The sequence below is a fragment of the Castor canadensis genome, chromosome 7 (genome assembly GCF_047511655.1).
Source record: "Castor canadensis chromosome 7, mCasCan1.hap1v2, whole genome shotgun sequence".
Taxonomy (NCBI): domain Eukaryota; kingdom Metazoa; phylum Chordata; class Mammalia; order Rodentia; family Castoridae; genus Castor; species Castor canadensis.
Window position 1 is genome coordinate 89399954 of NC_133392.1, and position 18826 is coordinate 89418779.

Consider the following 18826-nt stretch of genomic DNA (forward strand, 5'->3'; position numbering starts at 1 on the left):
TACCTGGAAAGACACAAGGTGAAAGGAAAGCCTTCTGAGGAACTAGAGAAGAACAATGGTGTTATTCAGAGGTTTAGTTTTCCTCTTACTCCTCTACCTGCTACAGGGGTCAAACAGTTCCTTTGTTAAGCTGAACGATAATGGTTATGAAGACATTATTGTTGCTATTGATCCTGGTGTACCAGAAGATGAAAACATAATTGAACAACTAAAGGTAAGCAAAATGGATTTCTTCTAGTTGAATTATGGAAAAGAAAAAACGTTAATTGTGAATAATTCTTATGCAAATTTCTAAGTGCTCCAGGAAGTTTAAAAGCAGGGGGTTTGTAGTGAGGACACTGCTGGAGAGGGTCAAGGGAGATGGAAGCTCTAGATGGAGTTCCATCCAATCTCACCACAAGACCAAAGACAAGGCACTGGGCCTCTCTGGTCTTCAATTTCTTGGTTTGTAAATTAGTGTTCAGGCTCAAATATTCTTTAAAAAATTATTCACTGAATGCTTAAGGTATACTGGAGCAGAGAGTAATAAATTAAAAAAATAAGTCTCTGCCCTCACGGAGTGTACATTCGTTTCTGAGACACAATTAATAAAAGTAAACCTGCAGGACAGGTGGTAGGTTGCTGGAGCACACAGAACCAGGAAAGAGGTACAGAGTGTGGAGAGTGGCTGGGAAAAAGGGAGACATGAGTTACTGTTTGGTGTAGGACAGTCAGGGAAGACCTTGCTGATGGTGTGACATCTGAACAGGAACAATATGAATTAGGGAAGAGTTTATTAAAATCCTTAGATACAGGAACAGCATGGAAGGGAGAACAACTTGATATGACCAAGGAAACACCAGAGGATGAGCCAATGGATGCGGGTTAGTGGAAGAGGTAGCAGTGCACTCTGAAAAGACATTGGCTCTTACTCTGAGTGAGAAGAGAATCCTTCAAGGGTTCTGAGCAATGGAGGAACTGCTCCTGTGTATGTTCTGGACTCTCTGACTGCAGTGTGGAGGAAATGGTGGAGGGCTTGCACTTGCCACACATCCTGTATAAACACTGTTGCAGAACAGAGGTGCAGAAAGACTCAGGTGGGAAGTATTAGGCAGTAAGAAGTGATGGTGACAAGGACAGGGAAGACATGGTAGAGATCATTACAGTGTATGATCCTGAACATATTTTGAGAGTATCAGAGACAATACTTCCTGATGGTCTGGATGGGAGTGTAGGGGAAGAAGGAAGGAAATACTGAGTCATGGAAGACTTCAAGTCTTTAACCTGAACACTTGAAAGGATGGAAAAAACTAAGAAAAAATGGCACTTTGAGGATCTGGAATTATTTGGGATATTTTGCAATTGATACACTTTTTAGGCATGCAATTAGAGGAAAAAGCAATCTGAATTTGGGATGATAATATTTATGTAGATAAATATTTGAGTCATCACTGTGCAGATGATATGAATCCTCTGGCTGAGGGCAAATAGAGGAAGAGAAAGGTTACAGGACAAAGCCTATGACTCTGATTTTCTGAAGTTTCTTCAGGCTACAATATTCCATGCAGTGTAATGATTGACAGTACAGCTGTATGGATTATTTTCCATGTCCCTCATTTCCACATCTACTAAAGCCTCATTTTCAACTCCTTCTCTCCTGGGTCCTGAAACTCATTGTTCAAGCCTTTGGTGGGCATGAACTGAGTTGTGCTCAAGTGATTCAGTATGTCATTTGTAAGTTATAGTCTATAAATTCTGATGGAGCTCAGTGGTGCTCATTTAGAGAACCTAATTAATTACTTTTGCAAACACTCATATCTTCATCTTCTTTGATCCAACTAGCATGTTATAAGAATTCTGAGAAGACATTTAATAGGAGTTAATAAGAATTCTTCCCATAAAATGTTTGAAAACCATTATATTTCAGGGGATTTCAGAAATCTCTCCATAACCAATGAACACATCACTATCTCAAGAGAGCCATCTAGGGCCTCTGTGACTCCAAAATAAATACAATCCCTTGAGTTAAACAATGTACAACTCACACAATCATGCATAGCAACCCTATTTGTTCAATCTATAACTCAATTTGATCACCAAATACACTTTTATCTCATATACATAAAGTCATCTCTTCAAACAGAACATAACAACTCCTTGATACTTAAATATCACTTAATTTAAAAGAGGAAGGCATTCTTCAGGAAAGGGAGAGAGTTCTTTCACCTGTCTTAGTTCAATACTGAAGTAATTTACAACATACCTTAGAGTTCTCCAAAGCCCTCTTTCTCCCTCCAAGCCAGTCCTCTGGGCTTTCAGTTATCTGAACTCTGACCTTCTGACTAATCCCACGGTTCTGAATTCAATGAATTTGGTTCATACAGTGCACGTGAGTCAGCACATTAGACTGTCTTAAGAGTACCAGGAAGAGAACCTGGATTTCTGAAGAACAGTTCTAGTGTGGGCTTCTGTTAAACCAGGAAGCATCAAACAGGAGCCTATCGTGATCACAACACGGTAGACTGGGATGCTTGCACCATGATGAAGAAATTAACATCATCATCCACCATCCAGGATTCCTCATGTAGTGGACTTGATCGTGTACAGTAGATGTTCTTAAGGGCCTTTCACCCATCAGTTCCCCCACAGATGATAAAATTTATGGAGGGACAATTTCTCTTACTAACTAATCTTTGTAAATTTCAGTTCATGATACTAAAAGGTGATATTATTTTCAGTGTGGTGACAAAGTGTTCTGTGATCAACATTTTAATTCTATTATGGGTTGTTCCTTAACTCCATTCATCAGGCACCCAGTCCTGCTGCCTCTCCTTGGGGTGGTGTGAGGAAAGGAAACTCCCATCTAATACCAATTTCTACAACTGTCCTCCTCAGCTTGTATCAGCCCATGCTGTTTGTGTCTCACATTTCTTCCAATCATTAATGGCATCAAACAGTTTTAGGATTGCTTATGTGCAGCATCCTTTCTAGTTCTCTGAATGTAAACAACTTAGGAAAAGCAGCTGAGGTGCGGTGCATTTTCCTTCACCCCCTTCTGTGGCTGGGGCCCTGCCAAACTTAGCCTGTATATCATTGAGCACAACTGTGCTTATGCTAAGCTCTCATGGGCTTCTCATAATCCTAACCCACAACAATACACTGGCAATTTCATCTAGATTAATCTAAATGTTAAGATCAGTTTTCCAAATGAATGTGCTTTACCCACATTACTAGATAGAAGGGTGTGGTCTAGGCAGAAATGAGAGACCTTATGCTAAAAATATCTAAAGGAAAAAGGGTTGGGGGTGTGGTTCAAGTGGTAAAAGCACCTACCTAGTAAATGCAAGGCCCTGAGTCCAGGCTTCAGCAGTGCCAAAAAGAATTTTTTATCTGCTTCATATAATTAATCCTTCATGTATCAGAAGTGAATCACTTCCTTTTGACATCCGCAAAATTTTATCTGATCTGTAATAGTGCTTCCCAATCCTTATTTCATTATCACCCCCTCAAGAGCATTTATAGATATGTGTTTTATTATTCCTAACTGCATAAATTACAGGTGTGTGCCATTCAAATTTTTAAGATACTAAGTTTGTCAGTTGAATTATGACCATCTTTGAAAATGCTTTCCCACAGGTAGACTGCTTGTGCACGAGTGGGCCCATCTCCGCTGGGGAGTGTTTGATGAGTACAATGAAGACCAGCCTTTCTACAGCGCTAAGTCAAAGAAAATTGAAGCAACAAGGCATGACTATCTGTCTCTCCTAGGTTACCTCGGGCTTTTAGCTGGTCTTATTTTCCTTGCTTTGACTTCTTTCAAATGATAATTGTGCGATTTGTCTCAGTGAAAATAATACATGTTATACCACAAACTGTTTTAAGTTTTTAGAAAACTGATCATAAATAAGCTGGTTGCCTATTTAAAATACACATAAATTTAATATTTAACTTTTGGTGGGCAATTTGATATATTATACCTCTCTGCCAAGGGTGCCAGAACTCATTTGGACTAAGGTTATACACTATGTAGAGGAACTTACTATAGGTGGAGGTCCATAAAATCATCCATATTCCATAAAATGAACAAAACTGGTTATATACTGCTAACGTGAGCTGAGTAGGATATCAAGCAGCTTCAACCAGTCAACTAGGAACTTCTCAGAGATTTTAAAATGTCACTTAAAAAATCAGTCTAGCATCACAGCTGTTAATAGAGGATCCTCTTGATTCTGAGGTCAAGAGGGCAAAATTGTTGGGGGGGAATACATTCAAAATTGGGTGCCATTATTAAGATATTATCACTTGTGTCTCAGGTGATAGAACACTTGCCTAAAATTGGATGGAGGCAGCCTCATCAATGTTACAGGTCCTTCTGGGCTACAGACGTTGTCACTTATTGAAAGGTAAATTGAAAAGTACATGATTTCCATGAAGGCCCTTCCTCTGCCCACTGCACAGTTTTCAGGGATGCATGTTTAAAATGTTACATAGATTACAATGAGGTATGTCATAAATACTGTTTCTTCTGCAGTATATTCATTGAGATTGTTCATAAAGATCAATCCTTATGTTCAACAGGTTTGCAGCCAATAGGAGCACAAATATATTTAAAGACTCCCTACATTACTCAGTGAAATCCAGTCATTGCTTCCTGAATTTGAACTGGAAGCCTCTGGAAAAGATGAGATATATTCACATTCAGCCTGTGCTCTATAATCACCGCCACCCATGGCCAATGCTAAAATGCCACCATCTCTCCTTATTCTACTGTCCTTCTCAACAGCACCTCATTCTTGGTTCCCAGTGGCATTTTCCTTTTGATAAAACTGGTCCTCAAATTTTCAAAACACATGTAGCTGCCATGACCCACTCTTTGGGGGTATATCTCTCCCTCGAAAACAAATCTGCCCAGAACTTCAAGCTACTTAAAGTAAATGATTTCACAAGTTCGCTCATCCAGGTGTGCCTGCAGTGCTGTTTCTGCCACAAAACCAGCAGGAGACATGGCCAAGCAAGAAACCAGCAGCTTCAATCCCAGCAGAGAACACAGACATTATGTATATCTTAGGGTCACATTGAAATTTTCTCACTATAATTTCTTGGGGAAAAAAAGGTAATACTTGGATTAGAACTCTCAACATTTGCTGTCAGCATAGAAAGTACATGGTATACACACAAAGGCATCTTGACACAAAGATCATCATGAAGAGAACCGTTTAAAAAAGTGTTAAGAACGAGGTTGTTGACTCAAAGACTGTCACCTATTTTCAGGTGTTCCACAGGTATCTCTGGTCTAAACAGAGTTTACACATGCCAAGGAGGCAGCTGTGTATTTAGAGCATGCAGAACTAATTCTACCACGAAACTGTATGAAAAAGACTGTCAGTTCTTCCCTGATGAAGTTCAAACAGAAAAGGCTTCCGTAATGTTTATGAAAAGTATTGATTCGGTAAATATGCCAATCATTACTACCAGAATTTATGATCAAGGTTATAGCTGATTTTATTCATTTTTAAATTTTATTCTTATTAATTATTATTATTAATATTAGCATTATTACAGTGCTAGGGATTGAACCCAAGTCTTTTCATATGGTAGAGAAGCAATCCATCCACTAGACTACATCCCCAGCCCTGACATATCTGATCTTAAAATAGCTGTCTAGGTGAAATAAGGATTCAATATATTAAGAGAGAGTTCTTTGAACATTGGCTGAAAAATGGTAAACACTCAACTAGTGATATCTATTATTATTGGTACTATTACAGCAAATCTGCTTAAACTATAATATTGATTGTTGGTATATTTTATTCAAAAAAGTACTTTTTCAGGTTTGTAGTTAGGATTTTTAATGCATAGTAGAGTAATACTATTTTTTAATTTTGTTAACCTTTCAGGTAGTTGAATTCTGTAATGGAAAAACCCATAACCATGAAGCTCCAAGTCTACAAAACATAAAATGTGGTTACAGAAGTACATGGGAGGTAATCAGCAATTCTGAGGACTTTAAAAATTCCACACCAATGGAAACATCGCCCCCTCCACCTGTCTTCTCATTGCTGAGGCCCAGAGAAAGAATTGTGTGCTTGGTTCTTGATAAATCTGGAAGCATGTCTGTAAGTACATGGGACCATTTTTTCCTGGACATAGCAACGGGGGTAACAGGATACTAAGAACACACTAACCTCTACCTGTACCTGGCTTGTTCCAGCTTGCATGGTGGCATAAAGTACCATCACTTCCTCTGATTGTGACATCAATATTCTGCAAAAAAAATATTGTGGTGAAAGAACGAAAGACATATGTTAGCGGAGTTAAGAAGATCTAACTTAAGAATGTCTTTTTACTTTTTCCAAAACATGGATGATTGAGCAAGGAGACCTCTGAGGTTGTTTAGTGGCAAGATCAAAGCTAGAGATTGAAATATGAAACTGCTTTTAACCATTTTACTGAAAATGCTTAGGAGACAGGAGGATAGACTGGATTACTAGATTAGCACAATTCCTAACATTGCTTTCTTTTACTTATATCAACTGTACAGGTGTCCCCTTTTATGCTCAATGACACAAACAAAAAAAAAGCATCACCATAAAGAATATCTGAGTAGATGCAGCCATTCAGTCCTTCTCTTGTCATTCTGTGAATGGCAGGCATCGTATTAGACTCAGAAAACAGATTCATGTCCTTGAGAAGGTCATGGTCAGGCATGGTGCACACCTGTTATCCCAGCAGGAGGACTGCATGCTTCATGCCAGCTTGGGCTACCAAGACCCTGTCTCAAAAAAGAAAGAAACAAACAAAAGCAAAAGTTCAGAGTTCAGTAGAGAATGTGTTCTCTCTCTTCCCACTGCCTGGTTAATGAATACTTGTTCTTCATAATTTAGGAGGGACACTTCCTCCAGGAGAAATGGGCTGGTCATTTAGGGTGCTGTAGGCAATTCTGATGATTCCCAGCACTGCCCTGTGGATACACTATTACTATATATTTTGTTGAAACTGCACAACTGTCCCCACTATACTGGGACTGCCCATAGGAACTGGAACATTGTCAGATGCATCTTTATATTGCTATGGCTTAGAACAGATTCATCACATACCGGTGACTAATAAATACCTGTTGAAATAAACAAACTACAAACAAACACATGCAATGTGAGAAAAAACCTGGAAGGATGGCATATTTGAGGTGGAACAGAACATATTGAAGACCAGGATTAAAACATTCAGCAGATGAGGGGAAGGTGGTTATTTAGAAGGGCAGAGAATGATGCAGATCAATGAAATGCACCACAAGAACACAGGACTTCACAAGGACAACAAAGTGCTGAACCAAAACCCACACAATGGTTGAGGAAATGTTCCCGATTGAGAGATGGGCAGCCTGCCCTCCACAGGGTGCTGGTAGTTCAAGTATAAAGGCAAAGCAAAATAGTGAAGAGTTCTCGGATATGGGGACATACAAGTGTTTCACTATGAGAGGGTTTAGGAATTCAGAAGGAAATTGGGGTTCTGGGTAGGTTCCACTCATGAGTGTGCTGATAGGGACTGGAGAAGACAAATACAAGAAGAGGTACACATATGTCCTGGGCAATCATCTAGGAAGACGGATATGAGTCCTGATGGGTTGCCTAAGAGTCAGTTCCAGTTAACTCACTGGTGGAGAAGAGGTGGGTAAAGGTTAGGAGAAGATGAGGAAATGGGTCAATAGGGAGTGGGACTGGATTTCTCAGAATTTAGCTACAGTTCATGTAAATTTCACTAGTCACCTGACTAGTCCCCAGTAAATTGGGTAATTTCGAACGTGGTTGGAGTTGAAGATAGTTTGGTTGATTTGTGAGCTCTGAGTTGCGATTTCATCTTAAGACAACAGACACAAAGGATCTCAGGAGTAATTAGAGATGCTCTAAGATGTGAATCATCACCCCTAATTCCAACTCAATCTCTACCCTAACTTCCACCTCTAACTGGCACCAGGAATCAGCTCTAGGTAAAAAGCATGAGTTGCTTACTAAATTGTATGTATCCCATAATAAACATAACCGTATTTGTTCAGGTTTATCAATTGAAAAGATGATAATCACTTTTTTCAAAAACACAGTTAACATCCATAGAAAATTCCTATCAATACATTTTATGTGCTCATTTGTGTGCTCTGCTGTTATCTTCCAGCTGAATATCACTTGTTTGTTTTCTCATCCTTTTTTATTCAGCTTAGTGACCGCCTCAACCGAATGAATCAAGCAGCAAAATTTTTCCTGCTGCAGACTGTTGAAAATGGATCCTGGGTAGGGATGGTTCACTTTGATAATACTGCCAGTATTAAAAGTGAACTAATCCAAATAAAAGGCAACACTGAACGAAATACGCTGCTGGAAAGCTTACCTTCAGTAGCTAGTGGAGGAACTTCCATCTGTAAAGGAATTGAAACTGTGTTTCAGGTGAAAATCATGCTGCAAATATTTTTTTGTTTTCAGGACATTTTAATGTGAAGTGCTGCTGTGCATTCTTGCTACATAATTTTACATAATTAAAACTAAGGGACACGGACAAAGCACATTGAAAAAGTTCACTTGATTTTGAGTGGATCAGTGTAATAATGAGGATACTGTGAGAGAATAAATAAGCGTAAAATGCACTAGATTATAAGGACAATGAAGTCAGGGACCTTACTCTTTTGTAACTGTACAATGGCTGGTGCTAAAATAAGCACCAAGAGTTGATACAAAAACCATCAACTGTTGCGGCAGTGAAGCAAGTTACACAGTGTGATCCCCTTGGGCCAGTTCTCCTTTCAGTTTAGGTGACATTCAGACAAGGCTGACTGACCTGTAGGTATGAACGTCAATGGAGCACAGGTGGTCATAAGTAGAGCAAGCCTCGTGAGAGAGAATGTGAACTTTGACATCACAGTAGCAGCTCTGCTACTTCCTTGCTCTGCAAACTTACTGAACTTTTCAGTCCCTTAGGATTCTCTACACTTTATAAAGTGCAGGAAATTGGAAAGACTACCACAGGATTATCATAAGGATTAGTGCAGTATTAGAGTCACATACTTAATTTCTTAAACAGTGAATTTTATCCAAATGTTCATCTTGATGCATAATAATATCAGTTATGTCACTTTCTTGCATAGAAATCCTCTTTTCCACTCACGGTCTATAAAATTGTCTGATTTTCCCAGTCTAATGTTACTCAAAATTTTCCTAAGCCGTAAGTTGTGTCTTTTCCATATTTCTAGACTTTTCCTCAGTTTTTCCTTCCTGACACTCTATGGTCCAAGCAATTTATTGCCCGCATTGTTCTCCAAGCCCCCTGGCTGACTCTGTACATTTACACCTGTAATTCTTCTGCTTAAAATATTTTACTTCCAATCTTTACATGCTAAAATTTAACCAATTCTTCAAATTCCTTTCCTCTTTGTGTAACTTTCTCTATCTCCCCCCCAACTCTATTGAATCTCTCTCTTTTATGAACTACATGGCATTGTAGTGTAGGTTTGTAACATGTAGGTCTGTGTTAAAGTCACAATTATTGCTTATTTGTTTTGTTACCCTAAGCATGATTCTTGACCTCTCTCGTCCTTCATTACCTCATGGGTAGTGGGATAATAATGAAGACTAGCACATAAGGTTGTTCCTGTTTTCATTTATTCAACATTTATTTGCTTTCTGCTTGCTATGTGCCAAACAAATCTTCTTCCCTCTGTGGTGCATGCTGACACCAGTGAAGAATAGATACTACATACAGGAATAAAAAATAGTACCTACATATTACAGACACTGTGTTGTGAAAGAATGCAACAGGGTGATCTGATAAGGAGAATGAGAAGATGGAGAACTGCTTTAGGTAGAAAGCCACTGAGGCCTTGTCTAAAAGACAACTAAGATCTGAAGGATGTGAAAGAAACAACAGTTCCTGTATAAAGGGGAATGCAAAGTTCTTTGACACAGATGTAGAAAAGAACTGAATGACTCTAAGAAATGGTAGGAGCTGGTGGCACTGGAGATTGACAATCGGATTGTAAAATGTCCTTGGAGAAATAGACAATGACTGAATCTTTCAAAGCTTCAAAACAAATACAAGAGGGTTGTAATTTTGCTTTAATTACACAGAAAGTCACTGAAGGGCTTGAAGAATCAGAGTCTGATAATCAAGTTATGTTTTGGGAAAGTGATGCTGGTTGCTGCTGTAGTGAGCAAGAGTGGTGATTGGGAGACAATTGGCGGGGTTGGACTTGTGTTAAATTACATCATATATAAAATACTTAATATATAACAGTACATAAACAGTACATATTACAAACATTCAGTAAATGGTAGACCTCTAATATTTTGTCATTTCCTTTCAACTTTATATTATTCTACCTACATATTGGTTTACATATTATTTATGTCTTTGTTGCTCATCTCTACATCTCAGTCCTGCTCAGTAGATGTTGTTGAATTGAATTCAATTCTTTTTATGAATGCAGGAACCATGTAGCTCCTATAAATCCACAGCTCAGTACTGATACTTTGTTAATTGTTCACTGAATAAACTTAACCAGAAAGTTGAGAGAAAGAGAACTCTGTTTCATCTTAGGATCTTTGTTTTGGACTTAGTTGTGTAGGAGGAGCATGTGGGATGTTGTATGAATGCCATAAATGTATAGGAGCCTTTCACTATTTTTATTTGCTTTCAATGCATGTCAGAACATATATTACTCTATATTCATGCTTTTAAATAATAGGCAACTACTTGCATCCAACTATTTGTACATCAACACAAATCTTCACTCTCATGCCCAAAGCCACTGATAGTATGGCCTTTCTTTTCCTCTTGGCTTGGACTCAGTTTCCCAAAATAGAACACAAAAAACCCAGTACAATTAAAACTGCTACCGAAAATGAAATATAGTTCTTGTCCTAGGCTAATTTGTCTTTATCTGCCATTCCAGGTGCTTAGATTTGGAACTCTAAGTTTCAAATATGGTGCTTTACAGGAAAATGATTCAAGTTACAAACAGTACTCAATAAATATTATTCATGTAGTCTTTGAGCATCATTAATGTGCTTAGTTCTGTGCTCATTCTATTAAAATAAATTTAAAATATTATAATAAGGTCTCTGATATAAACATGTGTATAATTTAAACTATATTTTATTTGTAAGCATATTGAGTTATTTTCTAATTTGAAATCAATTATTTTTTAGGTTGAGGTGGATTCTTTTTTTTTTTTTTTTTCATTTTTCTTTTATTATTCATATGTGCATACAAGGCTTGGTTTATTTCTCCCCCCTGCCCCCACCCCCTCCCTTACCACCCACTCCACCCCCTCCCGCTCCCCCCCTCAATACCCAGCAGAAACTATTTTGCCCTTATCTCTAATTTTGTTGTAGAGAGAGTATAAGCAATAATAGGAAGGAACAAGGGGTTTTGCTGGTTGAGATAAGGATAGCTATACAGGGCATTGACTCACATTGATTTCCTGTGCGTGGGTGTTACCTTCTAGGTTAATTCTTTTTAATCTAACCTTTTCTCTAGTTCCTGGTCCCCTTTTCCTATTGGCCTCAGTTGCTTTAAGGTATCTGCTTTAGTTTCTCTGCATTAAGGGCAACAAATGCTAGCTAGTTTTTTAGGTGTCTTACCTATCCTCACCCCTCCCTTGTGTGCTCTCGCTTTTATCATGTGCTCATAGTCCAATCCCCTTGTTGTGTTTGCCCTTGATCTAATGTCCACATATGAGGGAGAACATACGATTTTTGGTCTTTTGGGCCAGGCTAACCTCACTCAGAATGATGTTCTCCAATTCCATCCATTTACCAGCGAATGATAGCATTTCATTCTTCTTCGTGGCTGCATAAAATTCCATTCTGTATAGATACCACATTTTCTTAATCCATTCATCAGTGGTGGGGCATTTTGGCTGTTTCCATAACTTGGCTATTGTGAATAGTGCCGCAATAAACATGGGTGTGCAGGTGCCTCTGGAGTAACTTGTGTCACAGTCTTTTGGGTATATCCCCAAGAGTGGTGTTGCTGGATCAAATGGTAGATTAATGTTTAGCTTTTTAAGTAGCCTCCAGATTTTTTTCCAGAGTGGTTGTACTAGTTTACATTCCCACCAACAGTGTAAGAGGGTTCCTTTTTCCCCGCATCCTCATCAACACCTGTTGTTCGTGGTGTTGCTAATGATGGCTGTTTTAACAGGGGTGAGGTGGAATCTTAGTGTGGTTTTAATTTGCATTTCCTTTATTGCTAGAGATGATGAGCATTTTTTCATGTGTTTTTTGGCCATTTGAATTTCTTTTTTTGAGTAAGTTCTGTTTAGTTCACTTGCCCATTTCTTTATTGGTTCATTAGTTTTGGGAGAATTTAGTTTTTTAAGTTCCCTATATATTCTGGTTATCAGTCCTTTGTCTGATGTGTAGCTGGCAAATATTTTCTCCCAATCTGTGGGTGTTCTCTTTAGTTTAGAAACCATTTCTTTTGATGAACAAAAGCTTTTTAGTTTTATGAGGTCCCATTTATCTATGCTATCTCTTAGTTGCTGTGCTGCTGGGGTTTCATTGAGAAAGTTCTTACCTATACCTTCTAACTCCAGAGTATTTCCTACTCTTTCCTGTGTCAACTTTAGAGTTTGTGGTCTGATATTAAGATCCTTGATCCATTTTGAGTTAATATTGGTATAGGGTGATATACAGGGATGTAGTTTCAGTTTTTTGCAGACTGCTAACCAGTTTTCCCAGCAGTTTTTGTTGAAGAGGCTGCTATTTCTCCATCGTATATTTTTAGCTCCTTTGTCAAAGACAAGTTGGTTATAGTTGTGTGGCTTCATATCTGGGTCCTCTATTCTGTTCCACTGGTCTTCATATCTGTTTTTGTGCCAGTACCATGCTGTTTTAATTGTTAATGCTTTGTAATATAGTTTGAAGTCAGGTATCGTGATACCTCCAGCATTGTTCTTTTTATTGAGTATTGCCTTGGCTATTCGTGGCCTCTGTGTTTCTATATAAATTTCACAATAGATTTTTCAATCTCTTTAATGAATGTCATTGGAATTTTGTTGGGAACTGCATTAAACATGTGGATTACTTTTGGGAGTATAGACATTTTTACTATGTTGATTCTACCAATCCATGAGCATGGGACATCTCTGCACTTTCTATAGTCTTCCTCAATCTCTTTCTTCAGAAGTTTATAGTTTTCCTTGTAGAGGTCATTCACATCTTTTGTTAGGTTTACACCTAGGTATTTGATTTTTTTTGAGGCTATTGTAAATGGAATTGTTTTCATGTATTCTTTTTCAGTTTGCTCATTATTGGTGTATAGAAATGCTAATGATTTTTCTATGTTGATTTTATATCCTGCTACCTTGCTGTAGCTTATTGATGATGTCTAGAAGCTTCTAAGTAGACCTTTTTGGATTTTTAAGGTATAGTATCATTTTGTCTGCAAATAGGGATATTTTGACAGTTTCTTTACCTATTTGTATTTCTTTTATTCCTTCTTCTTGCCTAATTGCTCTGGCTAGGAATTCCAGTACTATGTTGAATAGGAGTGGAGATAGTGGGCATCCTTGTCTGGTTCCTGATTTTAGAGGGAATGGTTTCAGTTTTTCTCCATTAAGTATAATGCTGGCTGTAGGTTTGTCATATATAGCTTTTATAATGTTGAGGTACTTTCCTTCTATTCCTAGTTTTCTTAGAGCTTTTATCATGAAATGGTGTTGGATATTATCAAAGGCTTTTTCTGCATCTATTGAGATGATCAAGTGGTTTTTGTCTTTGCTTCTGTTAATGTGGTTTATTACATTTGAGTTTGTATGTTGAACCACCCCTGCACTTCTGGGATGAAGCCTACTTGGTCGTGGTGAATAATCTTTTTGATCTGCTGTTGAATTTGGTTTGCCATTATTTTGTGGAGGATTTTTGCATCAATGTTCATTAAAGAGATTGGCCTATAGTTCTCCTTTTTGGAGGTGTCTTTGCCTGGTTTTTGGATAAGTGTCATACTGGCTTCATAAAATGTGTTAGGCAGTTTTCCTTCCCTTTCAATTTCATGGAACAGTTTAAGGAGGGTTGATATTAGTTCTTCTTTAAAGGTCTTATAGAATTCATCAGAGAATCCATCAGGTCCTTGACTTTTCTTTTTGGGGAGTCTCTTGATTGCTGCTTCAATTTCATTTTGTGTTATAGGTCTACAGGTGATTAATTTCCTCTTGGTTCAGTTTTGGATGATCATATGTATCTAGAAATCTGTCCATTTCTTTAACATTTTCAAATTTATTTGAATATAGGTTCTCGAAGTAGTCTCTGATGATTTCCTGGATTTCCATGGTGTTTTGGTTGTCTCCCCTTTTGCATTCCTGATTCTACTAATTTGGGTTTTTTTCTCTCCTCATTTTAGTCAGGTTTGCCAAGGGTCTTTCGATCCTGTTTATTTTTTCAAAGAACCAAGTTTTTGTTTCATTAAGTCTTTGTATGTTTTTTTTTTGGTTTCTATTTTGTTGATTTCAGCTCTTATTTTTATTATTTTTCTCTTTCTATTTGTTTTGGGATTTGCTTGTTCTTGTTTTTCTGGGAGTTTGAGATGTATCATTAAGTCATTGATTTGGGATCTTTCAGTCTTTTTAATATATGGCCTCATGGCTATAAACTTTCCTCTCAGGACTGCCTTTGCTGTGTCCCATAGGTTCCAGTAGGTTGTGTTTTCATTTTCATTGATTTCCAGGAACTTTTTAATTTCCTCTAATATTTCATCAATGATCCATTGTTCATTAAGTAATGAGTTATTTAGTTTCCAGCTGTTTGCATGTTTTTTGTCTTTACTTTTGTTGTTGAGTTCTACTTTTACTGCATTGTGATCAGATAGTATGCACAGTATAATTTCTATTTTCTTATATTTGCTGAGGCTTGCTTTGTGCCCTAGGATATGATCTATTTTGGAGAAGGTTCCATGGTCTGCTGAGAAGAATGTATATTGTGTAGAAGTTGGATGAAATATTCTGTAGACATCAAATAGGTCCATTTGATCTACTGTATATTTTAGATCTTGGATTTCTTTATTGATTTTTTGTTTGGATGACCTATCTATTGACCTATCTATTGATGATAATGGGGTGTTAAAGTCTCCCACAACCACTTGTTGGCGTTAATATATGCTTTTTGGTCTTTCAGTGTATGTTTGATGAAATTGGATGTGTTGACATTGGGTGCATACAGGTTGATGATTATTATTTCCTTTTGGTCTATTTCCCCTTTTGTTAGTATGGAATGTCCTTCTTTATCTCGTTTGATCCATGTAGGTTTGAAGTCTACTTTGCCAGAGATAAGTATTGCTACTCCTGCCTGTTTTCGGGAGCCATTGGCTTGGTAAATTTTCTTCCAGCCAGAGGTAGGGAGAGAGAGAAAAAAAAAAAAGAGTCTGGAGACAGTTCTGAGAATGATATCTGCGACTGTGGCTTGCCTGTCTGCTGCTGTCAGCCTGCTGTTGCTGGAGGTGTTATTTATGCAGATCTCAGGGGTGAGCTTAGCACTCACTTGGCCCCACAGGCTTTGTTTACTCAGAGTTCTCCTGTGCTGGGGGAGGTGACACTGCACCTGCTTTCTTAGGCCTGCATGTTTGTTTACAGCTCCCATGGGAAGTGGGTCTTCCCCCCTCTCCTGTGGAGTTTTCCTCCCCTGCCACTCTCACAAGCTTTCCTGCTCCTGATTACTGGGCGGTGCTGCTGCTCCTGCCAGCCAGTGTTTGTTTACAGTTCACGTGGGAAGTGGGTCTTCCCTCTTCTCCTGTGGAGTTTTCCTCCCCTGCCACTCTCACAAGCTTTCCTGCTCCTGGTTGCTGGGCACGCGCCTGGCTCCCACCAGAGGCTCTCTGGCCCGCCCGGCTTGTTTATTTACAGTTCCTGGAAGGATTCCCTTCCCCCAATCTTTGGCGCTCAATGCACCCCACCCTCTTTCCTACGTGCCTTTATTGTTCTTATTGCTTATGACTCAGTTTCTCTTTTTTCCCCAGGTGAAGGTCGGTCTGTCCAGGGGGCTATGCTGATCTGGCCCAGGCTTGTCTGTGGAAGTACCACATACCGCTTAGCTCACCTTGTCTGCATCTTCCCAAGCCGGGCATCTGGTGGCCCAGGGGCCCTCCTGGTGTCTTTGTTAACATGAAGTGGAGATGTTTTGCATCGGCTGGAGGTGTGGAGGGGTCAAAGTTTTGCGTCTTCATGGTGGTTTTGCCTGCAAAGTGTGTCTACAGTGTCTCTCCAAGATTTCATATAGGAGGCACGCTTTCTGCTTCCTCCTTCTAGCTGCCATCTTGGAAAATCCCCCAGAAGTCTGACTTTTCAATAGAAGCTGAATATTTCCTTTCCTTTAATTTATCATTTTTGTTGTTATTATTAGTAGGTCTTTTGAGAGGCAGATTCTCACTTTGTATCTCAAATCAGTCTGGAACTCCTGATCCTATTGCCTTAGCCTCCCAAGTGCTGGGATCATAGAGCTGTACCATCAAGCCCAGCTAAATTCTGACTTAAAAACATTTTTTTTCCTTTTCTTTTTTGTGGTACTGGGTTTTGAACTCAGGGCTTCATGCTTGTGAGGCAAGCACTCTGCCTCTTGTGCTGCACCTCCAGCCCAGAATTCTGAATTTTAAACTCTGCCAAATGCACTGTCTTTTTATGAAATATAGGACCAGGTTAAAATTTATCATGTTTGATTATTCAAGGATATCACTTTAGGAAATTCATACTTTCCAAGCTGTCAATTAAAAACTTTCTAACCTAACCTACACACACACCCTTTCTTTTATAATGAGCACCATTCACTTAATTCAAACTGCATGACACCGTTCTTACCTGTTCCAACATCAAAATCATCTCCTGGTGCTGTCCATGTGGGATTGATTTTGTCCCCATCGAGGGTGGCATGAAGGTCTGTGATTTGACTTGGTGGGAACAGGTCAGGCAATGGACCACTGGGAACATCTGACATCACAAACGCATCTCCAGTTGCTGTTCTGCTGAAACTGTCCAGCACTGTCTGAGCATCGTCGTCAATTTCAAGTCTTGGTGGGTTCCTCTTGATTTCCCCTGCATTAAAAACTCTCTACTTTAAAAGGGGAAAACTGTACTAGTATTTTTACAATTCAATGAATCACCTTCCCATTCCTTCATGCCTTTCATTTTTTTTGTTTTTTCATATGTATGGCTATGTTTTACTAAGTCCTGTGACACAATCATAAGTATTCAATTGGTGGGAGAATTTTCCTTTGATATTCTCACCAGGAAGTTGTAGGACCACATTGGATAACAAATTATTTTGGAAAGAAAACTACACTAAATGAGAATAATTCATACAATTCAACATATGCATTTAAAACAAACATTTCTTTATTTTTGAAATTATCTCAAAGCTAAGGGTTTACCTGGGGAAATCATTCCAAGTTCCTTTCCAACCACTGGGCAGTTCCTTCCCTCCCTCCTACAAGCGCACTTCTGATTGTATTCTAATTGCTAATGAAAAGCCCCAAATGTTGCAAGATAAGGGACCAGACAAAGAAAAGCTAGCATTAAAATGCATTCTTAATGATTATCATCTTAATTTATACTTCTTTTTTTTTTTGACATAAGAACATTTCAAATGAAAGTTTACTCTTACAGCACCTGTCATCTGAAGGATAAATCCTGCTACCGATTCACACTTAGGCTTACAATGTATTGGGTTATTATCTTTGTCCTGACCTGAAAATTGGGCATATTACTGCTGATATGATTAAGGTGTTCCATAGTTACATGATACCAGCTGAAAGGCTTTGAATTCTCCTGAGGTATCTGGAAGCAATTAATAGAACTTTTTTTTTTTTTTTGTGGAGCTGGGGTTTGAACTCAGGGCTTCATGCTTGCTAGGCGGGCACTCTACCAGTTGAGCCACTCCATCAGCACCAGAAATTCATTCCAGAAATGGAAAAAGCTATACTTTGAGTTGTTAAATATTTGAAGACTTAGTTATATAAAATCACAAATATTTTTAAGCTCTGAGTGGATTTTAGATACCATGAGGTACTCACCATTCACTACCCAGCCTGATATGAAAGCGGCTCTATTTGCAGGACTCTGTAAGCTTTGCCTGGCAGAGTTTGTTCCTCCATGAGCCCTCACTTTTGTTGCACCAAAGAACACTTTGCCAACAAGTTGAAGATAGAATTATAAAATGACTGAACAAATTACATCACAAAAGATACTGACAGAAACTTGCAATAATTCAGAAGTGTATCAAATTGCACACTGATCTCAAACAGAGGATTCAGTTCCCAGAATAACCCAGACTCTGGATAAAGGTTTTTATGCGCCACTCATCCATCCAGACCAGGGAGAAGAGACTGGCCAGCACTGTTTCCTGCTTTTGTACAGTCAGACCTGGCATCTGATGCTCAGTGATCTTCCTTCCTTCCTTCCCTTCTACCCTATCTCTTTTTGTAGTACTGGGGTTTGAACTCAGGGCCTCGTGCTTACTAGGAAGTTGCTCTACCACTTGAGCCACTCCACTAGCTCAGATGTTCTTGAAGATGCCTGCCCTAAAAAGAATTGCCCAGAATTCTTGATTCTGTACCAACCTTCTGAACGAGATCTTGTTAACTGGGGATAGGTATTGACTCTCTAGATGGCAGACAAAAATGATGACAATAAATAATATTTATTGGAAAGTTACAATGTGCGAGCCTCTTACTAAGCACTTTGTAGGTTTACCTGATGGTCCTGCTATTCCATCACTATCCTTCTCAACTCTTTTTGTGCCTGTCTTACCGCCCTACTTTGCCACAGAGACCCATACCAATCCCGAGTTAAGAAAACATCCATTTATTCCTAAAATCC

General features: G+C 38.7%; 1 protein-coding gene and 1 pseudogene across 1 annotated transcript; one reads left to right on the top strand and one right to left on the bottom strand.

Annotated features, from left to right (window-relative positions):
• The window catches only part of LOC109674365 (calcium-activated chloride channel regulator 4-like), a 74691-nt pseudogene that overhangs the window by 45969 nt on the left and 9896 nt on the right, over positions 1 to 18826 (bottom strand).
• Positions 56 to 9334, top strand: LOC141424673 (calcium-activated chloride channel regulator 4-like). The gene is made up of 7 exons (XM_074077945.1): positions 56 to 214; positions 749 to 863; positions 3616 to 3724; positions 5251 to 5428; positions 5877 to 6095; positions 8190 to 8417; positions 9218 to 9334. Exons 1-7 carry the CDS (start codon positions 56 to 58, stop codon positions 9332 to 9334), a joined length of 1125 nt encoding a protein of 374 aa, XP_073934046.1.

Excerpts from the sequence above, each read along its gene's own strand:
- LOC141424673 (XM_074077945.1), top strand. The coding sequence starts at position 56 with ATGGTGTTATTCAGAGGTTTAGTTTTCCTCTTACTCCTCTACCTGCTA. Across the intron at positions 864-3,615 it reads GGATGAGCCAATGGATGCGG|GTAGACTGCTTGTGCACGAG; the intron begins GTTAGTGGAAGA and ends GCTTTCCCACAG. Across the intron at positions 5,429-5,876 it reads TTATGAAAAGTATTGATTCG|GTAGTTGAATTCTGTAATGG; the intron begins GTAAATATGCCA and ends TTAACCTTTCAG.